At 52.5% G+C, this 22,260-nt stretch overlaps 8 protein-coding genes across 8 annotated transcripts; 4 read left to right on the forward strand and 4 right to left on the reverse strand.

The window, feature by feature from the left end:
• Positions 1–572: 572 nt before the first annotated feature.
• PV07_05277 (uncharacterized protein) lies at positions 573–1,125 on the forward strand (the record flags this gene model as incomplete). Its single annotated transcript, XM_016392160.1, has 2 exons — positions 573–819; positions 872–1,125. The coding sequence occupies 2 exons, from the start codon at positions 573–575 to the stop codon at positions 1,123–1,125; spliced, it is 501 nt and encodes a 166-aa protein (XP_016249679.1).
• A 64-nt stretch (positions 1,126–1,189) lies between these two features.
• On the reverse strand, positions 1,190–2,593 carry PV07_05278 (uncharacterized protein; the record flags this gene model as incomplete). Its single annotated transcript, XM_016392161.1, has 6 exons — positions 1,190–1,657; positions 1,710–1,781; positions 1,831–1,971; positions 2,027–2,135; positions 2,186–2,252; positions 2,302–2,593. The coding sequence occupies 6 exons, from the start codon at positions 2,591–2,593 to the stop codon at positions 1,190–1,192; spliced, it is 1,149 nt and encodes a 382-aa protein (XP_016249680.1).
• Positions 2,594–2,889: 296 nt separating this feature from the next.
• Positions 2,890–5,825, forward strand: PV07_05279 (uncharacterized protein). The gene is made up of 2 exons (XM_016392162.1): positions 2,890–3,305; positions 3,354–5,825. Exons 1-2 carry the CDS (start codon positions 3,060–3,062, stop codon positions 5,352–5,354), a joined length of 2,247 nt encoding a protein of 748 aa, XP_016249681.1. The 5' UTR covers positions 2,890–3,059; the 3' UTR covers positions 5,355–5,825.
• PV07_05280 (uncharacterized protein) lies at positions 5,662–7,310 on the reverse strand (the record flags this gene model as incomplete). The annotated part of the gene is made up of 7 exons (XM_016392163.1): positions 5,662–5,851; positions 5,902–6,046; positions 6,112–6,259; positions 6,320–6,576; positions 6,628–6,673; positions 6,728–6,974; positions 7,057–7,310. The coding sequence occupies 7 exons, from the start codon at positions 7,308–7,310 to the stop codon at positions 5,662–5,664; spliced, it is 1,287 nt and encodes a 428-aa protein (XP_016249682.1).
• A 992-nt stretch (positions 7,311–8,302) lies between these two features.
• PV07_05281 (uncharacterized protein) lies at positions 8,303–10,070 on the forward strand. Its single transcript, XM_016392164.1, has 3 exons — positions 8,303–8,662; positions 8,728–8,910; positions 8,966–10,070. The coding sequence occupies exons 1-3, from the start codon at positions 8,488–8,490 to the stop codon at positions 9,937–9,939; spliced, it is 1,332 nt and encodes a 443-aa protein (XP_016249683.1). The 5' UTR covers positions 8,303–8,487; the 3' UTR covers positions 9,940–10,070.
• A 2,567-nt stretch (positions 10,071–12,637) lies between these two features.
• Positions 12,638–14,591, forward strand: PV07_05282 (uncharacterized protein; the record flags this gene model as incomplete). The annotated part of the gene is made up of 2 exons (XM_016392165.1): positions 12,638–13,057; positions 13,154–14,591. 2 exons carry the CDS (start codon positions 12,638–12,640, stop codon positions 14,531–14,533), a joined length of 1,800 nt encoding a protein of 599 aa, XP_016249684.1. The 3' UTR covers positions 14,534–14,591.
• Positions 14,592–18,028: 3,437 nt separating this feature from the next.
• Positions 18,029–21,279, reverse strand: PV07_05283 (uncharacterized protein). The gene is made up of 2 exons (XM_016392166.1): positions 20,847–21,279; positions 18,029–20,789 (listed from the first exon to the last, which is right to left on the reverse strand). The coding sequence occupies exons 1-2, from the start codon at positions 20,904–20,906 to the stop codon at positions 19,224–19,226; spliced, it is 1,626 nt and encodes a 541-aa protein (XP_016249685.1). The 5' UTR covers positions 20,907–21,279; the 3' UTR covers positions 18,029–19,223.
• Positions 21,280–21,731: 452 nt separating this feature from the next.
• Positions 21,732–22,260, reverse strand: PV07_05284 (uncharacterized protein). The gene has a single exon (XM_016392167.1). The coding sequence runs from the start codon at positions 22,202–22,204 to the stop codon at positions 21,881–21,883; it is 324 nt and encodes a 107-aa protein (XP_016249686.1). The 5' UTR covers positions 22,205–22,260; the 3' UTR covers positions 21,732–21,880.

Consider the following 22,260-nt stretch of genomic DNA (forward strand, 5'->3'; position numbering starts at 1 on the left):
GAACTCGGCCAGGGTTGTCCAAGCAAGCTCTTCCAAGACTTTGCTTGTATTGAGCCATTACTAATGAGGTCGGTGAAGTCATTGGAGGGCCCAAGAGTATCGCTTTTTGAGGAGGAAAGAAGCCAAGGCACATAACTATCCGAAGACTAATCAGCAGCAGCAAGGGCGTGGTTGTGCTCGTATACAACCTCATTCGTTAACCCGTACACATTTCTGTGACTGGTGGTGCAGGTGCACAACATGACGCACTCGTCAAAAGTTGCTGGCACAAATCTGGACTATACCTTTTTAGGCAATTGGAAGTCTAGCAGTGATCACGTGCCACACGCACCATCTTCCAGACGTCTCCGCGGTCGGGCAATTTAAGGTGAGCTTGAACGTCGCACCTCCGAGGAAGTTGGCGGGCTGAAGGCAGGCACTTAGAGCAGCCAGAGATATCCCACTGCGCTTGGAACAAACAGCAACGTTCTGTTGCCCAGCTCCTGTGCGACGCATTATTCATCCTTACTGCCCCTCTTCGCGCTATCCTTGATCCTCGTCTGCGTTTGCTCTCAGAGACCTTTGCATCCGCGATGGCGGCGAGTGTGGCCTCCAAGCGTCTCTTCCAAGAATACAAGTCCCTCCTGACCAATCCACCCGATGGCATCACCGCAGGTCCAGTGAGCGAAGATGATCTCTTTGTCTGGGAGGCTTTGATCCAAGGCCCTGAAGGCACTCCCTTCGAAGGCGGCATCTTCCCTGCAGAACTCAGATTCCCCAAAGACTACCCTCTGAACCCGCCCAAGATGAAGTTTCTCGGCGAAATCTGGCATCCTAATGGTAACAATTGAATTCGTGATTGCCCAAGAGCACTTCGACTAACGATCGACAGTCTACACTAACGGCGAAGTCTGCATTTCCATCCTGCACCCCCCCGGCGACGACCCAAACCACTACGAGAGTGCCTCGGAGAGATGGTCACCTATTCAGAGCGTGGAGAAGATCTTGATATCTGTCATGTCAATGTTGGCCGAGCCGAATGATGAAAGTCCTGCAAACGTGGAGGCAGCAAAAATGTGGAGAGAACGACGGCCAGATTTTGAGAAGAAAGTAAGAGAAGGAGTGCGACGTTCACTGGGTCTATGATTGCAGCATCTTGCTACTCGACCGCGGGACAAATGGCCGGCATCAAACTCCAGTCATTTATGTCCTACAAACAGAGCTGTTGACTCAGTCTTCCTGTCAACCAATCCTCAAGGCCACCTTGCCCCTCATCCAGGCTTTGAATCTCGGCCTTTCGGTTCAACATGAGCATCCGCTGAACTTCAGTGACCGCCTCTTGCAGACCTGGCAGAACTGTACCCGTTTGATCGTGCCATTCCTGGCTCGCCAGCAATCCGACGGCTGCCATTCGGTCACGCCTCGACAACGGCACCGTGGGGTTACCAATTGCTTGATGCAAAGCAACATCTTCTGCCTTAAGGCCTACCCATCTCATCTCTGGGATATTGCAACCATGCTCTTGTGCCAAATTCCTCGATCCATATAGATAGCACTTCAAAATTCCGACCCCGTCCGGATCCCAATCGAACAAGCCAAATACTGGGATGGAGGATGGAGAGTGATCGAGAAGCCGGCGTAGGAAATATCGAGTGGCTATGTCGGGGTATCCCTTAGCCTAGGAGCCAGTCAGCGCTGAATTCATTTTGGCTCGGAAGGAGATGCTCCACGGTAACCAAAAGGCCTGGGCCAACGATTGGGTTTCGATGGAATTTCCTTTCGGTCAGAGCATTGAATGTTGCCTATCTTGTTGTCAGCAGAGTCATCTCGAGAAGGGTTCTCTCAACAGACTTCTTTCTCTATGATAAGGATCCAGTTGACATGTCCTATGGCGGTAAATGCAGTGTTCGCACAGATGGTCTGGATGACTGGTGCATGCTCCCCAGTTCCAGGGTCACAGAGTCCGGCAACGAGGCCTTTCGGGCTTGCAACCTGAGCGAACACAATGAGATGTGAAGGTGAACATGTGGAAGGACAGTCCCCATACGACGTTAAGATCTCGTCTCGTCACCTGGCAAGTGTGGGCAATGTCGTCGATGTATCGATCCACGGTCTCTTGCTTCTTGAAAAGAGCCACATCGTGATAATAAATGTCCCTGGCTCCGAGTCAGAGGCAATTCATTTTTCGGTTCTAGCCGTGACTGACCTCTTTGTGATTGTGATACCTTGCTTGATTGCAACCAATATCTCACGCAAGATTCGCCCAACACATGCTCATCAAGAGATCAGAGCTGCTGCACGCGGTAGGCACCCATCACTTACCGAATCTCCACGCTTCGGCCGTGCTCTGGCCCGGAAAGTGATATTTGACTTTTCGAGATTTAACGTGCCAATTCAAGCGGCTTGGTTCACCTTCGTCAAAGGAAGGTCTCACAGCCACTATCCTATTCAATGCAATGACCGGCTTGCCATGGCCCGATGGCTCTCTGATCTCTTGTATAATGGCATTGAAGGTGGCCTCGATGTAGTCAAGGACGAGCTGGTTGGCAGCGCTGATGTGAACTCCGGTCGACTGCGACGATCGATCGAATGGAGAATGCTGAGATGAATCCATGGCCTAGCATCGCTTAGTAGGCTGTATTCCACAGGTCATGTACACATGCTGTCAAGAGGAGACAGGGACAGGCGAGAGCCAAGGCTGAGCACTGCCAGGGGCCATACCTTGAACCTTGCAGTGGCTGGCCAAGACAGAGGAAGTAAGACTGCGCCGTCGGCAATATGCGGCTAAACCTCGAGCCCACGCCCAGGACCTTCCCCGTGATGCCCAGAACAAACAATGACGAAGGCACGATTCGCCCTGGCCCCGACCAGCCAATCTCCTCGCTACGGTTCCTGCGTCGCCCGTCGATCCTCCGAGTGGCCTCATTCTTTATCGATACTCGCCAATTCTTATTGTCGGTGTACTTGGAACGGTGAGCCCGGTTGAGGGTTTATCGTGCTTTGTGCATCCTCCTTCACTGCAAGCAGGTCCAATCTGTCTGAGCCATGTCCAGCCCGTTTTAGAGATCATTCTATTGAAGATGGTACAAACCAGACAGTCCTCGCAGAAATTCGCGGGGCGCGTTGCCAATGGCGATGCTAATGGAACCGCCAATGGCCACATGAATGGCCACGCCCTCACCTCAAGCGTCGAGCAAATAGATCGATCCAGATGGCGACTACTCGATGAATCAGGACGGCATACCTGGCACTACCTCAGGACCGACAAAGAAGTTGCAGAATGGCCACAGTCGGCCGCAGACAAATATTACCTGGGGTTGCCTACAGTAGGTGCTGATTTCTGCACAGGTTTAACTATTCGCTGACAAGTTAAGGATCTCCCTGACCTCCCTCCTGCCTCAAAACCATCTGAATCGATAGACAACTGCTTGAGCTTCTATTCACAACTGCAGCTCCCTCCCGGCAACTGGGCATGTGAATATGGCGGGCCCCTCTTTCTGATGCCTGGCATCGTATGCTGCTGGTACGCAACTGGGACACCCATTCCGCAGGAGTATAAAATCGAAATGAAAAACTACCTCTTCGCAAGACAAAACAAGGACGGCGGATGGGGACTGCACGTCGAAGGTCACAGCTCAGTTTTCGGCACAGCCATGAACTACACAGTTCTGCGAATACTGGGAGCTAGCGAGGAAGATCCAAGAATGATCAGGGCAAGAGGGAAACTTCACGCAATGGGAGGGGCAACCAATGGTCCTCACTGGGCCAAATTCTGGCTCAGCGTTTTGGGAGTCACCCGCTGGGGGATTGTCAACCCAGTTCCTCCTGAACTATGGCTTTTGCCCGACTGGGTGCCGATTTCTCCGTGGCGGTGGTGGGTTCACATGCGTCAGGTGTTCCTCCCCATGTCTTACATCTGGTCCAAGAGATTTACCGTGCCTGAGAACGACCTCATTCGATCGTTGAGACAGGAGCTGTTCGTTCAGCCATACGAGTCCATCGATTTCGGGGCGCATCGTAATTCGATTGCCGCCGAAGACAACTATCATCCAAAGTCCTGGCTCTTGAATTTGATCATGTTGCTCCTGGTGTGGATATGGATTCCCTTTCTCAGAACAAAATCAATCGCAGAGAAAGCTGAAGCTTGGGTTTGGCGACTTGTCCAATATGAAGACCACAATACGGACTATGCAGACCTTGCTCCTGTCAACGCCCCCATGAACACACTCTGCTGCTTCATCAAAGATGGTCCTGACAGCTACTCGTTTAAAAGACACCTCTACCGCCTTGAGGAATATCTCTGGGTTAATAAAGAAGGGATGCTTGTCAATGGGACTAATGGCGTTCAGGTTTGGGACACATCATTCACCATCCAAGCCTGTGTCGAGGCTGGCTTGGCCGACTCGCCGAAGTGGAAAACAATGCTTACCAAAGGATTGCAATACCTGGAATCTGAACAGATCCGCGAAGAAGTCCCCGACCGGGAAGTCTGCTACCGCCAATCACGCAAGGGCGCATGGCCATTCAGCACCAAACTGCAAGGCTACACCGTCTCCGACTGCACAAGCGAGGCACTCCGTGTTGTCCTTCTTCTCCAGAATGGCCACGGCTACAAACCGTTGATTGATGAGTCTCGCATTCGTGATGCGGTTGACGTGCTTTTGACCATGCAGAACAAACACACCGGTGGCTTTGCCAGCTACGAGCCTCAACGCGGTTCCGAGTACCTCGAAATGCTCAATGCGGCTGAAGTCTTCGGGCGAATTATGGTGGAGTATGACTACCCCGAGTGTACCACCGCCGTGGTCACAGTCTTGTCGCTGTTTCAGAAATTCTATCCGGACTATCGTACCGCTGAGATAAAAGCGGTCAAGGAGTCGGCATTGCAGTATATCCGTCGCGCTCAAAGAGACGACGGGTCTTGGTACGGCAGTTGGGGTATCTGCTTTACCTATGGAGCCATGTTTGCCCTTGAATCCTTGTCTTCAGTGGGCGAGACCTACTCCAATTCGTCACGCGTCAAGAAAGCATGCGAATTCCTAATCTCGCATCAAATGTCCGACGGCGGTTGGGGCGAGAGCTACCGTGCCTCGGAACTCAAGATATGGGTTGACCATGATCAATCGCAGGTTGTGCAGACGTGCTGGGCCGTCATTGCGCTGATGTATGCTGGATACCCTGACCAAGAGCCGCTCAAAAGGGCGATCAAAATGGTCATGGGTAGACAGCAAAAGAACGGGGAGTGGCTGCAGGAGGCCATCGAAGGGGTGTTCAATTGCAGCTGCATGATCACTTATCCGAATTACAAATTTTACTTCCCTGTCAAGGCGATGGGTATGTATATAGCTAGGTGGGGGGACGAACAGTTACTCTGAGACTAGAGCGCACAATTGTTTGTGCAGAGGTCAAGGAACTCGGACGAATTTGTCCTGGAAACACAGCACAAAAGATCGCATTGACAAAGGCGTGGGGAACGAGGCCAGCTCGATTTCTTGAGGGACATCAGAATCCAGGTCTTGTCTCGGTGGCCGTCACTCCCATAACGGCAAAACTAATGATTGCTCATCTCATAAGTCCAATGGCTAAAAGTCGCAGACGAAGGCGCTGCATTTCAGGTTGAGGACATCCTACGCAGATGGCGTTGGAGGCGCCGTCATTAGAGCTCAAGGAGAGTCTTAGGTTCTATACCTGGATCCGAGCTTCTAGATACTTTTCCCACACGTCCTCGATATCGTTCTGGTATATCCACGGCAATCCCTCTTCGCTCCCAAACGATGCCATCTTGATCTTCAGAACAGACTCAAACGACTTGTCAAGAGCATTGCTGAGCGCCTCTTTTGCCATTCTCTTTTGTTCGTCGAGATATTGATACCTGAAAACGGTCAGCTAATCGGCCATACACGCAAGGGGAAAGAGACACACATTCTGAGATAATACGGGGACCGGATCGCGTCGAAGATTTCAAAGGCTTGTGCGAGGCCTTTGGGAGTGTCTCGAGTGTACTCGATGGCCCTTGCCAGGATCCAGCCGTCCTCCAATGCAAATGCGGCTCCCGAACCGAAGGCTCCTGGTCCATGATAAGTACCACTTACCCCCGATATGGTGCGTCCAGAGACAGCGATAGATCCATACCTGACAAAGGATGACTTGCGTCTCCGAGCAGCACCACTTTGTCCCAAGCCGTGAGTTTCTCCAGCCTGGGGCCTGCAAAGGCCGAAAATTCCTTCCACTGCCCTTCGGGAACGAGGGACAGGACATCTCTGACTCGCGGGTCAAACTCCTATCATATATTAATACTTTCTACGTCAGGGATGAAGAAAAGGCACTTGAGCAAGCTCACCGTGAAATGAGACTGAACTCTCTGATTCGTTGCAGGAATGCCCCAGCTGAATCTTTTGCCGCCCACAGTCTCTGGATCGACGAGATTCCGACACGAGATTTCAAACATTCTCTCATTTTCACTGAGCTCTTCTGGATCATCGACCGGGGATAGATAGACGTGGCCCGCAGGACCGTACCACCAGGACGTCAGCGAATTGAGCTCATGTTGGTAGGCAACGGCGCTGATCGGTATGAGCGTCCGCCAAATCGTGGTTCCTGTGGCCCATCCCGACTTAGCATACGACCACAACGACTCGGACAGCATACCTGTGAATTTGATCTTGTGATCAGGAAAGATACTGTCTCTAACAACCTTGAACCGTCTCAGATGTCAAGACTTTCCATCACAGAGATACGAAATACTTACTGAGCGGATACCGTCTGCTCCCACGACAAGATCAGCGGTGGTCTCGAAACCGTCTTCAAACAGAAGTGATACCCCTCCGTGTGGAAGGTTCTTCAACGCGACAAGCCGCTTGTTCAGCTTGATCGTGCCGGGCGCAACCTGCTTAATCAGCGCGGATTGAAGGCGAGTCCTCCTCACTCGTCGTGGTTTATATTGGACAGGCATAGAGGAAGACCTCGTATCGATGATCTGTCCGTTCAGACCGTTGCTAATGGTGAACCCAAGTCAGAACACCATTGGTCGAGATGAATGAGATAGTCATGGCTGATTTGCAGAGCTATCTGACATACCGATGCAAGACCGTGGTTTTCAGATGCCCCTTGACATCCTGTGCGGCGCCCATCAACTCAAGCACTCTCCAGCAGTTATACCCAATGCGAATGCCCGCGCCTATCTCTCGCAGCTCCCTCGCTTGCTCATAAACGGTCACTTCAACGTTTGGGAGGGCTGAGAGTGCTATGGCGGCACCCAAGCCAGCCGGACCGCCGCCACAAATGGCCACGCGGAGCCTGTTGGGTTCGGGAGGCAGTTTCTGAGCCACCATCTTTCAAAGATGTGTTTTCTTGCGATTATCGATGCAGAGATACCATGGCTCTCGGTAGAGGGAGAGACATTTGGTTCTTATCTGAGCGCAGTAGAATAAGCCATAGACGCTGCATGAGGGAGAGAATCCCTCCCCAACACGCGTTTGTATGACGTGCTTTTGGAATGGGATCGCACCACGAGTCTTCTCTGCTGTGTTATCAGTGGAACAACGGCGAACCGCGGCATTCACCGTGGGCCTGGCGAGAGATGATGTTTTGTGAACGTCCAGCCCCGACTTCTTACCTGTGACCCTCATAGGTGACTTGTTTGTCCGAGCACGGATGGTATTATGGCAAGATAAGCCGTGGCTTGGCTAGAGGATGTACAGTAAGGTATCCGGCTGTCAATGGGACCATTTGTTGTTGAACGGTCAAGCATAACCGCATCCTAAGCTCTGAGAGATGCGCTCCCTTTCCGGGCAGCTTTTGAGGAGGACTGCATTAAGTGTGCAAGGTTCAGGTGTAGGGGAAACGCCCTTCCTGAGGCCGTGGTGTTTGGGCAGCTTTTCGGCTTCTTGCTCTCTCCACTTAGCCACCCTCGAGCTGCCCCCTATCCTCTTACCCCTATTCGTTAGCTGTGTTTAATTCTCAGCCTCACGGCTTTTATTAACCCCATTCCCCGGGACGGGCCTCCCTCCAGGGTCACTCATCACGGTTGCTCGAAAAAAGCCCGGCGAATCTGAATCAAACCTTGTCTGCCACTAAACGAACCAGAACGAAACACCAGTGTCATTCGTTCCAGATGGCTAGGAGGCACGTGAAAAACGCAGTCTACGTCAACAAGCAGCCACAGGTACTGACTGATCGTCTCGGAGCCGCGAGATTCGATGGCTTCGCTCCGGTTATGTACTGATTAGCAGCGACGTCAGCACCAACCATTTAGTTTTGCGGGAAGCCGACCTTCCAACTCCATTTCTCCGAGGTACCGAGGTGCCTAATCTGTTATCTATATCGACAATATATGACATGCTTCCGACTGTTTTCCATTCTCCTCTGCGTCGGTTTCCATCGTTAATGTGAGATTGCAAACTATCGGCAACTCTTTGGTATGTATGCCTTCCACGAGAGGGGCAACACTTAGTCACATCTGTTCTGAATACCGGGCGTGATAATTTCAAGCACAGGATCTAGACCGAGATGGATAACGACATCGAGCTAGCCTTAGATTCCCAAACGCCTCACGACAGAGACCGGGTTGAGAGGGGTGGAGGAAATGCCGAGCCCACTGAGGACGCGCTCAGTCCCGTTGACGGGGGTTGGGCTGCCTGGAAACTGCTTCTCGCCGCATACGTCTTCGAGGCATTGCTCTGGGGTGAGTCGTGGGGAGATATGATCCGGCGCATATTGCCAGGACCTGTCCACTAACGCGGTGTGTAGGCTTCCCGCTGTCCTTTGGAGTCTTTCAGAACTACTACTCGCAACTGCCCGAATTCGTCAATCAGCGGTACATCTCCGTCATCGGGACGATCGCTTCAGGCATGTCCTACATGGGCGCTCCGTTGATCATCCCAGTGTTGAGACGGTATGCCAAATACCGGAGGCAGATGATATGGTTTGGATGTAGGAAGAGCACGCGAAGCTGATCCATTGCTCGGCTGGCTAACCAGCAGCACAGGGACATTATGTATCCTGGGAATACTGTGCGGGTCCTTCGCCAGCACCGTCGGCAGCCTTATCTTTACCCAGGGTGTCATGTACGGCGTCGGCTTCATCATCTTCTACTACCCCATCATCAGCATGGTCAACGAATACTGGATTGCACGACGGGGCATGGCGTACGGATTCCTGTGCAGCGCATCCGGATTCTCCGGCATCGTCATGCCTCTGTCCCTGGAACTTCTGCTCCACAGGTACGGGTATCCGACGACATTGAGAGCGGTCGCAGTGGGCCTGGTCGTGTTGACGGCGCCTCTGATACCCCTGCTCAAGGGACGCCTGCCTCCGTCGGCACAAAGCTACACGCCGAGGACCAATTGGGCTTTTCTCAAGACATCCCTCTTCTGGATCTACACGGCCTCGAACCTCATGCAGGGCCTCGGCTACTTCTTTCCTTCACTCTACATTCCTTCGTATGCCTCGACACTGGGCTTGAGCTCGAGGCAGGGGTCTCTCCTTCTGGCCATCATGTGCGTCTCACAGGTCCTGGGGCAGTTTAGCTTCGGGTATCTTTCAGATCGGAGAGTCCCCGTCACGGCTCTGTCCTTTGCGTCGACCCTGATTCCCGCTGCGGCGGTGTTCGCCCTGTGGGGGTTGGCGCGCAATTTCGCCATGTTGGCGGTCTTCGGGATGATCTACGGCTTCTTTGGCGCCGGGTACACGGCCTTGTGGGCGCGGATGGGGATGGGCGTCACGAGCGACGTGACTTCGGCCTTTGCAGTGTTCGGCCTGTTCAATTTCGGCAAGGGCATTGGAAACGTCCTGGCCGGCCCGATCAGCGCCAACATGCTGTTCAACCACACAAGTATTGGACGGTATGGGATAGGAAAGTATGAGGTGCTCGTGCTCTTCACGGGCTCCTGCATGCTCGCCAGCGCGGTGAGCATCGCCATCGGCTATCTAAATATCCGGAAGTTCTGGCTCCTAAATTGAGACCGGTAAACGGGTCTCCCTGTTGCCATCTCACTTCGGAGGAAATTCAGTAGCGATAGACTTCATTGAACAGATGGCGTTTCTAGAGGTAGCACACCGATATATTGGTCGCAGATCTCTCGACCGAGTGGCAGGTTTTATAGGTACGCTATGCCAACTCGGCCTGCTTTGACTCTTGTGTCTTTCCGATCGCGGGGCTGCCAGTCAGCCAGAAATGACTAGATCATCAGGCAACAGTTGCCTTGGCGTCTTCAGCCTCTCCTCGCTTCCGCAATCCAACATCTCTCAGCCAGAGCCTTTGATATGTACAGCTCCGGGGATCCAGACGACCACTGTAGCAGAAGACGGTCAGACGACGGTCGGACGACGAGGACCGTTTCGGGTTGCTGGAGACAAAGCATGAAAGTCCATCCGCAAGTGGAAGGCTGTAAAATGAGGAAGTTTGAATACGACGAGCTCCTCGGCGAGGAACACGTCCGCATATTAGACTTGCTTCCAGGTAACAGAGACGACGTGATCCGCTGCCGTCTCACGTCGGAGCCTCGTCAGGACGCCGCCAATACCTACAACGCGATTTCTTACACTTGGGGCACTTCTACGGACCGAGCCGAGATCATCTGCTCCGACCAGATCTTGTCCATCGCGATCAATCTGGCGGATGCTCTGCGAGAAATCCGAAGCAGAAATCCAGGAGACTCGCAACGTCTGTGGGTGGACGCTATCTGCATAAATCAAGAGTGCAGCAAGGAGAAAAATCACCAGGTCAGGCGAATTGGCGAAGTGTACCAAGATGCGAGGCAGGTGTTTGCCTGGCTTGGCCCTGACCAGGACGGCATGGCGAAGGACTGTTTCGGTCTCCTCGAGAAATGGGTCTCATATCTTGACGACCAGTTCGACACTTATAAGCACACACGGAACATTCCCACACTCAAACTTCCGCGCCACCTTCTGAGTGACACGGCGGCAGATTCGAAGCTGCGGAAGCTCATGGACTCTGCTTGGTTTTCGCGCGTCTGGGTTCTTCAGGAGGCAGGCCTTGCCAAGGCGTGTCAGTTGCTTTGGGGCAACCACAGCATGAGCCTCGCGGTGCTGGTTGAGTTTGCGTGCTTCTGCGATGGGCGCACCGACGTCGCGCGACTGGTGGGCGGTGACGACTCGACGTTTCGATATCTGCGGCTCGTCTTCCTGTGCGTCTATCGAACTTACAAGAACACAGAATCCTGGAGACGCGAAAAGCCTTTGATCCGGTCCTTGAACGACAAGCATCGCGGTCGTCCGGGACTGTTCTTGGACATCTTGCAGATTGGCAAGGGCCTCTCGGCAAAAGATGCTCGTGACCATATCTACGCCTTCTCGGGCAATCCGCTGGCCAAATCTCCTGACGGGAAGCTATTGGTGGAACCAAATTATGACAAGGACGAGGCAGAAGTGTACCTTGATGCCATGCTTGCGTTCTTGAAGAGCAGGCACGAATCCCCATACGTCCTTTGTTTCGTGCAGCATAACTCCGCAGACGAGGTGAGTGGGAGCGAGGGCCCATCATGGATTCCAAGATGGAGGAAGCCTCGCACAGACCTCATGCCATATTTCACTATAGGCAATATAGGATTGCCGTTCGCGGCCGGGGGGTCTGTCGACAGGTTGCAGTATCGAGTTTACAGGGGTTTTCGTGGGAAGAGGCTTCTCGGCCTCGCGGGATTTGTTTTTGATCGTCTAGCTTGGACATCCGGACTTCTCAACCCCGACAACTTTGCTCTCGACCGCACACGATGGGATTTCGAGCCTCGGGAGCCGCAACAGACATATATCGACAAGTTGTGGAACGACGTCTTGCTCGCAACCAAACGACGATCCGGTTCCTCAGAGGTGCCGAAGAGTGCTCCGATTGACGACAACTTCAGCTACACTCTGGTCACAGGCTATAACAACACCCGAGTGGTGAACCTTGACGAACACCGAAAGAGGTTCCGAGAATACCTGCGAGCTCTCGAGAACACAGACCCTCGCGCGGACCGCCGCAGAGAGGTCGCTCCGGCATCGCGAAAAAGTATCTGTGAGGCTTCTCGCTACGAGGTCAGCACGCGCAACTGTCAGCATCGGCAGCTGGCAGTGACGGAATGCGGTCGCTTCGCCTTGGTCCCGCGGTTTGCGGAGCCTGGAGATGTCTGCGGCGTGTTTCTAGGGATGGTCACGCCGTTTGTTCTGAGGCAAGTGGCAATAAAGAGCGAGGACGAGGGCAGCCATCACCATCTCGTGGGAGAGGCATACATTCAAGGCGTCATGCGGGGCGAATTACTGGACGGACTTGATCTCGGAGATGTAGAAAAGGAGGAAGTCGTGCTGATGTAGGCTAGATTACGGCCCTTGCCGGGTGAAAAAGGTGGGTTTCGCAAATCTATACCACTTCTCGGTTCCAGAACCACCCAATGTCCTGTTCCGCCCCCGTGGGAGGATAATGCCTCTTCTTCAGCTTTTGACGTATCAGGCCCAGATGCCGCAGTCCTTGCATTAGCGAGTCATCGTCAAATCTCGGCGTTGTGTGATCTGATTGGCATATAATTCGGATGGTCCAAGTCCAACTAGCTTGTAGACTTGTTTTTGACTCTCCTCCAGCCACCACCTGGACCGATATCAGAATCGTGACCCCGCACCGTTCAAAGGTCAAAGGGTGAGTTGCGAACTCAAGTCCGAATTCACAATGGATTTCGAACAGGAGGTTCTGAAGTTCAAGTCCCTAGATTTCCACCCCGACCAGTTTGAGTTCCTCTCAGAATGTCTCGACAGCCACAAGATTTGCCAGAGAGCTGTCGGTCTCGAGCAGAGCCTGCCCAAGCGCCTGCTCTACTTGGGCAAACCCTCGGGGACGGCCTTCCCTTCGCGGCTTGTGGAGACCAAAGACATTGAGGAGAGGCCGGTGCGCTACGTGGCCTTGAGCCATAGCTGGTCCTCGTTGTCGGAGGCCGAAAAGCGCTCCATCAAAACGACGGCCGACAACAAAACGCTACGTGCCCAGGCGGTCGACATCAGTGCCTTTCCGGGCAACTATCAGGCGGTCATGGTCATGTGTCGGAGTTTCGGCTACGAGTACTTTTGGATGGATTCGATATGTATCTTACAGGTGTGTATGGTCACCATTCCTTCCTTGGCCCGGGGGTGATGAAGGGTTTGGTGAAGACGACTTCTTACTCACACCATTTGTCTTGTTACCATAAAGGATGACGACAAAGAATGGCAGGATGAATCTGTCCGGATGAAACACGTTTACGGCGCGGCTGTCCTGACGTTCGCCTTGAATACGTCACAAGCCATTTTTGACATGGTCAGAAGCAATAAGGGCGCACTTGACTGGGGGGATATAACAGACGAGTACGCCAGGTCAATGTTTAAGATCGATCTCCATGCAAAGCGAATTTTCGAGAGCGGAATACTTGGAAGCCGAGCATGGTGCTTTCAAGAGCGCCACTTGTCGCCGAGACTCTTACACATCCTGGACGATAGAGTCGTCATGTACGAGTGTGCGCAGGCCACGATGGCTACCAACGCACCGGATCTGTTCGGGTTCAGGTCCTTCAGACGCACGACTTCCGGTGAGAAATTTTTCCAACTGGAATCCAGTTTGCGCAAGCTTGCCGTGAACCAACGGCTAATTGAAATCAAAAATGGGGCTCGGTCCGGCTTGAGGGTGCACTTGGAGTATTGGCCTGGCTATTTGTTGGAATACCAGCGCAGGGCGTTATTCGACAACAAGGACAATTTGACAGCTCTAGCTGGTATTGCAGAGTCGATGCAGGCGGAAGGACACTGGACGTATCTGTCTGGAATCTGGAAAGAAGACTTGCCCCGGGGAATGTTATGGGAAAGCACGGCTTTGTCTCAAACCTCACATAAACGGTTTCGCCCCTATCATGCGCCAACATGGTCCTGGAGCTCCGTGGATGGATCAACCAGGACTGTTCCAGAACTAGTGAATTCGCACGGCGGTGTTTTCGGTATCTGCGAGAGGCACAAAAGGGACCCCGAGCCATTTATTTCCCTCATTTCTGGAATATCTATCAGGACCGCTGGGACCGGGCTTGACGTCCACGTCGACCCCTTGCCGCCGGGCTCGGCACTCGAGCTCGAGGGCATCCTGATACGGTGTAAATGCCGCAGACTCGACGACCAACACAAGATCACCGGTTTATTCAAATCCGAGAGGACCTCCATTGTTGCAGAGGGGACTATCGCGTTTGACGTAGATTCAGAGGCATGTGACGGTCCCCTCTGGTGCCTCCCGCTGGTGGAGAAACATCTGAAACCCGGCTGGGTTAAAGAGCCTGCCTTGAGGGACTGCTTGGGAATCGGCCTTCAAAAAGTGAGCGTGGAAACACTTCCCGGTCGAGTCCGGACGGAGAGTCTCGGGGAAGGGGAAGGAGAAGGAGAGGAATTGGTCGACAGATCCCAAAGGATGGACCTGGTGCAGGCGGAGAGCCTCGAAGACCATGAAGAACGAGCGATCGATACCTTTCGCAGGGTGGGTTTCGTGCGGTTGACCTTGACAGAAGGCGCGTGGACGGACCACTTGTCAAGCCTAGAGCTGCTTCGCATAATATAACGGGAATGGCTGTTTTGGAGCTTTTCTGATTGGAGGTTCATGGAGGCGAAGGCAGGTGTCGAGATTCGGGCAGCGTGGACGTAAGCTTTAAATCGTGATACTCTCTTGAGACAAGAGTCACGATCTCACGCTTTCCTATCTCGGTCCATGATCCTTCCATACTCCAGCAGCATTCTCAGCCACACCAACTGCAGATCCACCGGCCTCAGAGCCTTGCCAGCCCAGTCTCTGCTATCCCGTGCGATTCGGGCCGCAATCTCGTCTCCATCCTCGGTCGTTGCCAGAAACCTGACCAGCTCCGGCAAGTCCTCAAAACCCGTGCTCACCGGGACATAATGGACCCACGGAATCAGACGGTCATCGTGCCACTCTTCGAACACGGTCTGTTTGATGACCATCGACTTGGATTGCAAAAGTCGGTAGAATCGCCCGCTGAAACTGTTCCCGTCCAGATCGAGCACAAACTTGTGCGCGTATGCCGCGGAGGCAGGATCTTTGACTTCTGGGTCCTCTACCCCAAATGCTTGCTTCTGGGCCTCGCAGGCGGCATGTTCGCATTGAGACGACACTCCCACGATACGAGTGGAAAAGAGCGAGGAAAGTTCCGACATGTTCGATGTGTAAGGCTTCCACACACCGGACTCTGTTTCACGTAATAATCGAATGGGCGTGTCCGATCCATCTTGTGTCATGAGAGTCATGCGCTGGCGCTGCATTTGTTTCCAGTTGGACTCGGTTGTATGCCCGCCAGTCGCAGCACCGACCCAGTAGAGCCGAGCCACTTTATCGGTCCACTCTGGATCTTGAGCTTCAACGTAGTCGCTGCTCCTGGCCAAGTAGTACGGGCTAGGGAAGACAATGTCGTTAAAAGAAGAAGGCTTCCCCTGCGACCAGACTGGGGCAAGTGAGTGCGTCAGGCGGAGAGTTTCTGGGGCTGCAAGAAATCCCTCCAGCTGTTGGAGGTCGCAGTGTTCACAGATGTTCCTGCTCTTGGTCAGGTTGAAAATAAAATCAGGACCAGCTTCGGACACGGATGGCACGCAAAACGGATTTCTCGCTGGGGAATTAACTGAACACGACAAGGTCATGGCTTCCCAAGCATCCTGCTTTCCAACATCAAGAAATCTCGGGGAATGCGAAATATCCTGCTCTGTGGTATCGGAGAGGCCGCTTAGATCAAAATATTTTGATACGGCCCGCTCCAAAGCCTTGTCTATCGTGTCTCTTGGAGCGCAGACAGTAGGTTCGTCAAATATGTTAACCGCAAGGGTCATGTTAGGAAGGAGCGCAGCCCATTCGGGGGGCAGCAACTGAGACATCGATCCTGCAAACCAAGACGCTGTGTGTCCGCCTGTAATCGAGATGCTTCCGTCAAGAATCTCGTACTTTACCACGAAACCGGAAAATCGTTCGTGGATGTTCATAACAAGCTTTTGCAACACTGACGGCGCCACACCCCAGAATGGCTCGAACGTGCGCATGATTGAATCGAACTCGTCTACCAAGACAAAATCATGCTGGATTGCGAGGTCGAACCACTTCCCGAAATTCGGTGGTGGCATTCTTCCAAACCGCTTGGCATACTCTGTTGTCGCCTGTTCTACTGTCCGTGACTGTGCGTTAAGCAAGTCGGAGAATTCTCTGCGAGCATCCTGGACGATGGCTGCCACTGGGTGCATGCTCGCCGTCAATGCCGGCTGCACAGACTCTGTCGAATGATGACGTTTGGGATGGTTTCGACTCAACAACGGAATCAAAATTAGAAGATAGAGCCAGTTTCGATATTTGCGGCTAAGAGGGACACCTGTCACAGACTGCCAAAGAGCCACGATACATGCGCTGAAGGCTGAAAGAAGTCTCAACTCTCCGTCGTTTCTCGTAAATAAGCCGAAACTAGTAGCCACAGTCTCGAAAGTTGTTGCCGTGGTAGATAGCTTTTCGGAACACTACCAACAGATTAGAGTCTCCACATGAACAAAGAGGGTTGCATTACCAAAATGAACAGAGATATCCAAGATGCTGACTCACTGACCGCTCGAGAAAGATTTAATAGACTCGGTAGGGGCGAAGTTGAGATTGAGTAAGTGAGGACGCAGGTAAAGAGTGCAATCAAAGAAAGGGATAGCTTCTTGAGTAAATCCCGGTCAAGCAAGACGTGCACATTGGGAAATGGCGACTGGCTTCTGAGGCTCAGTCTAGAAAGTGACACAAATATGACCGTCTGAGCAACGACGAATAGAATGTTTGTTGCGGCCGCAACAGGATCCAGACCTTCGGGATAGGAGACTGCGCCTGCAAGGAGCAGGACTAGCAAAATATTCACAGGAATCCGCAAGGGTATCCGCAGAGGCAAGACAGGTTCGTCGATTAGACTGAGCCTCTGGAAATCCTGATCGCTCGTTTCTTGAGCCGCTTCGAGCAAATGATGGTCGTCTGTGCTGGATGGTGTGGTTGCCGCAGCGAAAAGAGTGGCCAGAGTAACGATTGGCTGCCGAAGCATTCATTTAGTGAGGGATTTCAGAAAGAAGCACGTACTCACATTGGCAGGGGGGAAGATTCCTCGGCTTCTAGCGAAATGGGCAACGATGACAGCAGTAGACAGCCCTGCGACTGTCATTCGCCCTGGCAAGAGTCCTTCATATGGGCTTTTTGTTGCATTTGAGAGTCCAGCAGCTGGCTGTCGCTTGTACGAGAAGCACAGGCAACCCGCGTACACAAATACCCAGGTGAGCCAGCCGACCCATGATTCTTGCTGAATGGTCGGAGGCACATCTTTTGGGCAATAGTGTCTCCAAATGCTGCTCACAAGGCCGACCAGGACTGACACGAGGATCGTCGAAGAAGCCATCATCAAGTACAGTGCGAGGGCTCGAAAGAAGCGAATGCTTTTCGACGCTAGTTACAGAACGTTGGCGCATCCTTTACGAAACTCCACTTGTAAAAGGGTATCCAAGAAAACTTCAAAGGCTGCCAGCTTGCAGGTTAGAACAAGGAAGGAGTACATTTCAGGCCAGGGTTGTCATTAGGATGAGACGACTCCCTTTGTTTGGGGCTCGTGCGTTCCATCTTGACTCTCATGCTGCCAATGGCCCGCAAGCAAACAAACCGACACCCGTGGAATTCCAATCTTGGAGAGCGCAGCCCCGAGGCACCCCTTGCGAGCTCGAGGTCGTGCTCACAGTGGTATGGCTCACTCAAAGGTCTCATTCGGCTATAAATAGGCTCTTTGATCTGGTACGATGGACTTGATTCTTTAAACCAAACACGACAAAATGATTATCGTTTCAAGCAAAAGACCAGCTGATGTTCAAAAAGTCTTGAAAACGTGGTAGCACACTAATCACTATACCAAACCTCACTAGCCCAGTTGGGTGAGTGTGTCGTCCATTTTGGCAAGTCTCTAGCCCGATCCCGAGAACTCAATTTCCAGATAACAAGGTGGCTACCGGGAAGCACATGCAGTGATAATGTTCAGGTTTTCCGCTCAATGTGGTTGCTATAATAATATTCAAGCTTCTTACAGCATCGATCGTTGATTAAGAGGAATACAATGCAGTTCGACTGGCTATGACTTGCATCTCAAAGCCCATCTCTCACTACCATTAACCAATTAAACCCCACTTGGCCCTGGAGAGTAACACCAAGTATTCACGGTCAAGCACACCTTTCATTTGCACATTTCCTAGAACCCACGTCGAAGCAAAGTCGCTACAGAGGGACATTCAAATCAACGTGCCAGTCGAGGTGGCGGCACGACGGAACGACATACTTCGGCACCGAGCTTTCTGCACAACACCAATAACATACGGCAAGCTCCAATTATTTGACACAGTTCTGATAACCTTCCGTTGGGTTGCTTGAGAGAGTCCTGCAACTCTACAACTGACCTTGCTGAAGTCATGACTGTCGGTCGTTCGTCTGTGAGATAAATTTTCAAATTGTCTAGGCTTCTCTGCCTATCGTGACCCTGCGACATCGACACTCAGGGCGGTTTTCGACCTCGCGACTCGAGATTCAGGCAATTGGCTGAAGACGGAATCGCTCAAGTGTAGATAAAATCCAGTTGACGATTCGGTTGATTATGTGGCTCTGCTGATCTTTGGAGGCGCAAAGAACCCCAACTCTCACAGACCCTCGGTACACATTAAGAATTTGCGGATAGCTCCTTGGTCCTGGAGGATATATCATCAGACCATCTTCAGGATTTTGTTCTGCCGCCGTTGAGGGAGCTATAAGGCTCAAACTCTCTGTTTGATGGAGCTGTCTCGCAATTACCAGGAGCACCAATTCGTCCACTTGGACACGGGAGAAGAGATAAGATCGAATTATCGGCGACCTGTAGTGAAATCACGAGTCTTTCGGAGCAAGTTTTCGAAGGCTGCGGAAGCACCGCCTTTGGTGCGGCCGATCGGGAATAGTGGCTTGACCGAAGTTAAGAGACACTGAGCTGAACAGGTGCTGATCTTTCTGCTTGCAGATGCACCTGGCTGTTGGAGTCCAGGGCGAAATGGGCCCGGAGCGACTCGTACCCTGTCTTTTGTGCGTACACTGCAAAGGACGATGTTATCCTCCGACTTGTGGTGGAACATATGTTGTCTTCCTGGCGTTTCGATAAACTAAGCCGCATCCCGAGAGTGCCATGATCCATCTGCTCTTCATCTTGTTGCAATGCCCATACGACCGGCGTGTCTCAATCCGGTTCAAAGTTCGCGTCGTAGTCCTTCGCGGGATCTTCATAGACGAAAATAGTTGTCGCATTACTCGATAGACTATGAAGAGAGAGCGTGTGGCTTGCGACACTCTGGTTCGAAGCCGGCGAGTGCTCGCTGCTGTCTGACGATTCGGTACTCGATTCTCTTTTCGCAAAGCGCATTCGATCGTCTCGATCCCGAAGACTCGGTAGAAGCACGTCAAAGACATTCTCAACGTGAAGTCCTCTCAATTTGGCACTCTGGAAAGCCCTTTCCAGCCAGTCAGTAGCCACTTTGTGACCTGTCTTTTGATAATACGCAAATGCAAGATTTGCAGGAAAGTTGATAATGTTGGCGCCCCAAGCCCCCATCTCTGGTTGCAAGCAATAGGCAACACATCGGCAAATATTGGCCGCTTGACTTTCCGCATCAAACAGCCCCTTTAGCGTTGCACGGTCACTCGAGTCCAGTCGTTTATGATCTCGGAGATAGAGAGCCTGCAAGATCTCATTTCCCACTTCGCTCAATGCTAGCGAACACGTATGATAGACCAGACGTGCGTGGGCGAACAAGTGGTTTTCGAACCACAGGTCGGTAGCAAAAGGATAACCAGGCTGTTCGATTAGATCGTGTTCGACGACACGTGGTATCGCGCCCTTCTTTGTGCCATCCCTCCATTTATTCATTTTGGTCTGGAGGTCTCTGCATTCATCCAGCAGCCCAGCGAGCTCCGCAGTCGTATCAAAATCATATTCCCGGAGAATGTCGAATTTCTCCAGGATGCCCGGGATGAGAGTGCCAAGGTCAACCATCCTATCAAAATAGGTCCTGTGCTGGAACTCCCACGGTACTGTTCGCCACTCTTCTGAAGCCAAGTATGTCGCCTTTCTTTGTAGAATGGCAGCATAGATTGTGGGAATCCTCGAAGCCAGAAAGGGGTGATGAGCAAGCCAATTTTGATGATGCCTAGCGCCACGAAGTTGGATCAGTCGAGCCGCTCCTGCGGCATGTGCCACCCAGCTTCGCGAATTGAATGCTGGACCCTCAAAGACTTCATAGAGTCCCAACAGCATGCACGCCATGAGGACGTGATCGGAATGCATTCGTTGGGGGTCGAAGAGAGCGAGCTGCAGCTCTTTGAGTGCCTTGACGTAAAGCTTCGCGCTTTCATGAACAAGACGGACATCTCTGTGGCCTTGACCGACTCTTGAAATGCTCAAAGCTGAAAAGGCGTCCGCCAGGGAGACATCCTGTTTGGTGACATTTTGAATGACTTCTGTCCAATTCATGGGATGACCACACCGGATTATAAAGTCATCTCGGCATGCAGCATCTCCCTGAGGCATATAGAGGTCCCAAAATAGACTCTTGCATTGCGATTCCACAGCTCCCCGATTGACTGAGCCCGGGAGAGGAAGGATAGCGGGCCTGGTACGCGCGACAAAGATGGCATGCTCGACTTTCTTGCTCGCGGGATGAAGAATGAAGGTGCGCTCACGGTCGTAACCACCGCAGATGTTGCCAGTTGTGGCACATTGACCACAAACCGGACGTTTCTGATCGCACTAGAGCAATGGGGTGAGCAGGTGTGAGGCGAAGTTAGCTCTGTCCGCAGTACTTACTCCCTTTTTGCGCCGACGGCAGGTGCTGCAGCCTTTGCTTTTCCCAGGGACGCCAACCATTGCTATCAAGTGATCAAGCGAGGAGCGGGTGCAAGAAGTAGCCAAATATATCTCGCGCGAGGGTCGAGCCGAGTCTCATCTTGCGACAGGAAGTTCATGCGTGTAAGGAGGTTCCATGAGTGCCCGATCGAGCATGGGCATGTCGATTCAGGTGTCCGGATAGATGCTGTCGCATCCTCTAGAGCGCAGAGAAGCGAGCGCAGTTTAGGATTGTCAATACCGTGGGCGTAAGATGCCAATAAGTATTCGGTAAGCACGAGTCGAGTCGCAGTTGAGGGGACAGAACTGTACCGAGTAAGGCGGGCAGGCCGCATATGGATAGTTCCGACAGCCATGGGGGGTCATTTCATGTCGGCCGTGTGGGAGACCTACTCCGTACCTGCGATGCCTTGGAGATGCAGGATGATCATGCAACGGGGGAGGCCTAGGATAGCTCCCACAAGGGTGGAAGAAGCAGAATTAAGTGGTGCATGTGCTAGGCCTGGGGCGAATGAAAGCTGCAAAATCCCCCGGAATCTCAGGCTAATGAGGATTATGTCACTCCCAGTTTTGTTAGTGGACAACCTACCGGAAACGGAGACAGCCATTCCCATCAAACTTTGGGGTGTCGCAATTGGGCTTATAGGGTTTGGGGGGTGCTGCCGGGGGCGGTCGATCCCTAAGGAGTCGTCGCCAGTCGGCGTCTGACATGCTGCATAAGTGCTTCGCCTCGGCACCGGTCAGTGTTTGTCATTGCCTGTCAGTGCCAATCAGTGCCCCGCCAATTTCCCAGCGGCCCCCCTGGCGCATGCCGCATGATGCACGCTGCATGCGGTGTGTCCTGGCCAGTGTTGTGAAAATAGATTTCATAAATACAGCGTCACATTCCTGACCTGTTTATTTCAGTATTATAGATGTAATCTTTCCAAAGTTCCTGGGAGCCAAGGAGCTAGTTTATTAGCGTTTTCCTAGTAAACTAGTTCGTGGTTGACCCTTCAGGAGGCATAAAAACCTGCCTGATTTGACGCCCAATAGGCCTGTGTGCCTTGAGAATAGGGCCCTATCTGAGGGCCTATCTGCGTGCCAATCTGCGTGCCAATCTGCGTGCCAATCTGCAGTTGCGACTGTGCCTGTGAATAGGCTAGAAATGGCGGTAGAGATAGGTTGGCAGCAGGACTAGGCGCAGATTCTATAGAAGATTGCTGGTCTGCCATGTCTTCTGTCATAATTGCTGTAGCGAGGTCCTCCGCCGCAATGCCCTGTTCGTGTTGTTCCTCTTGTTCCTGCGCGATCTCTCTATCGCGATCGTTTTGTGCCATTGTCGCGCGCCGATCGATCGTCTCGCGCCGTCGAAGGGCGATCTCGTTGATGCGTG

The sequence above is a fragment of the Cladophialophora immunda genome (assembly GCF_000835495.1).
Source record: "Cladophialophora immunda strain CBS 83496 unplaced genomic scaffold supercont1.3, whole genome shotgun sequence".
Lineage (NCBI taxonomy): Eukaryota > Fungi > Ascomycota > Eurotiomycetes > Chaetothyriales > Herpotrichiellaceae > Cladophialophora > Cladophialophora immunda.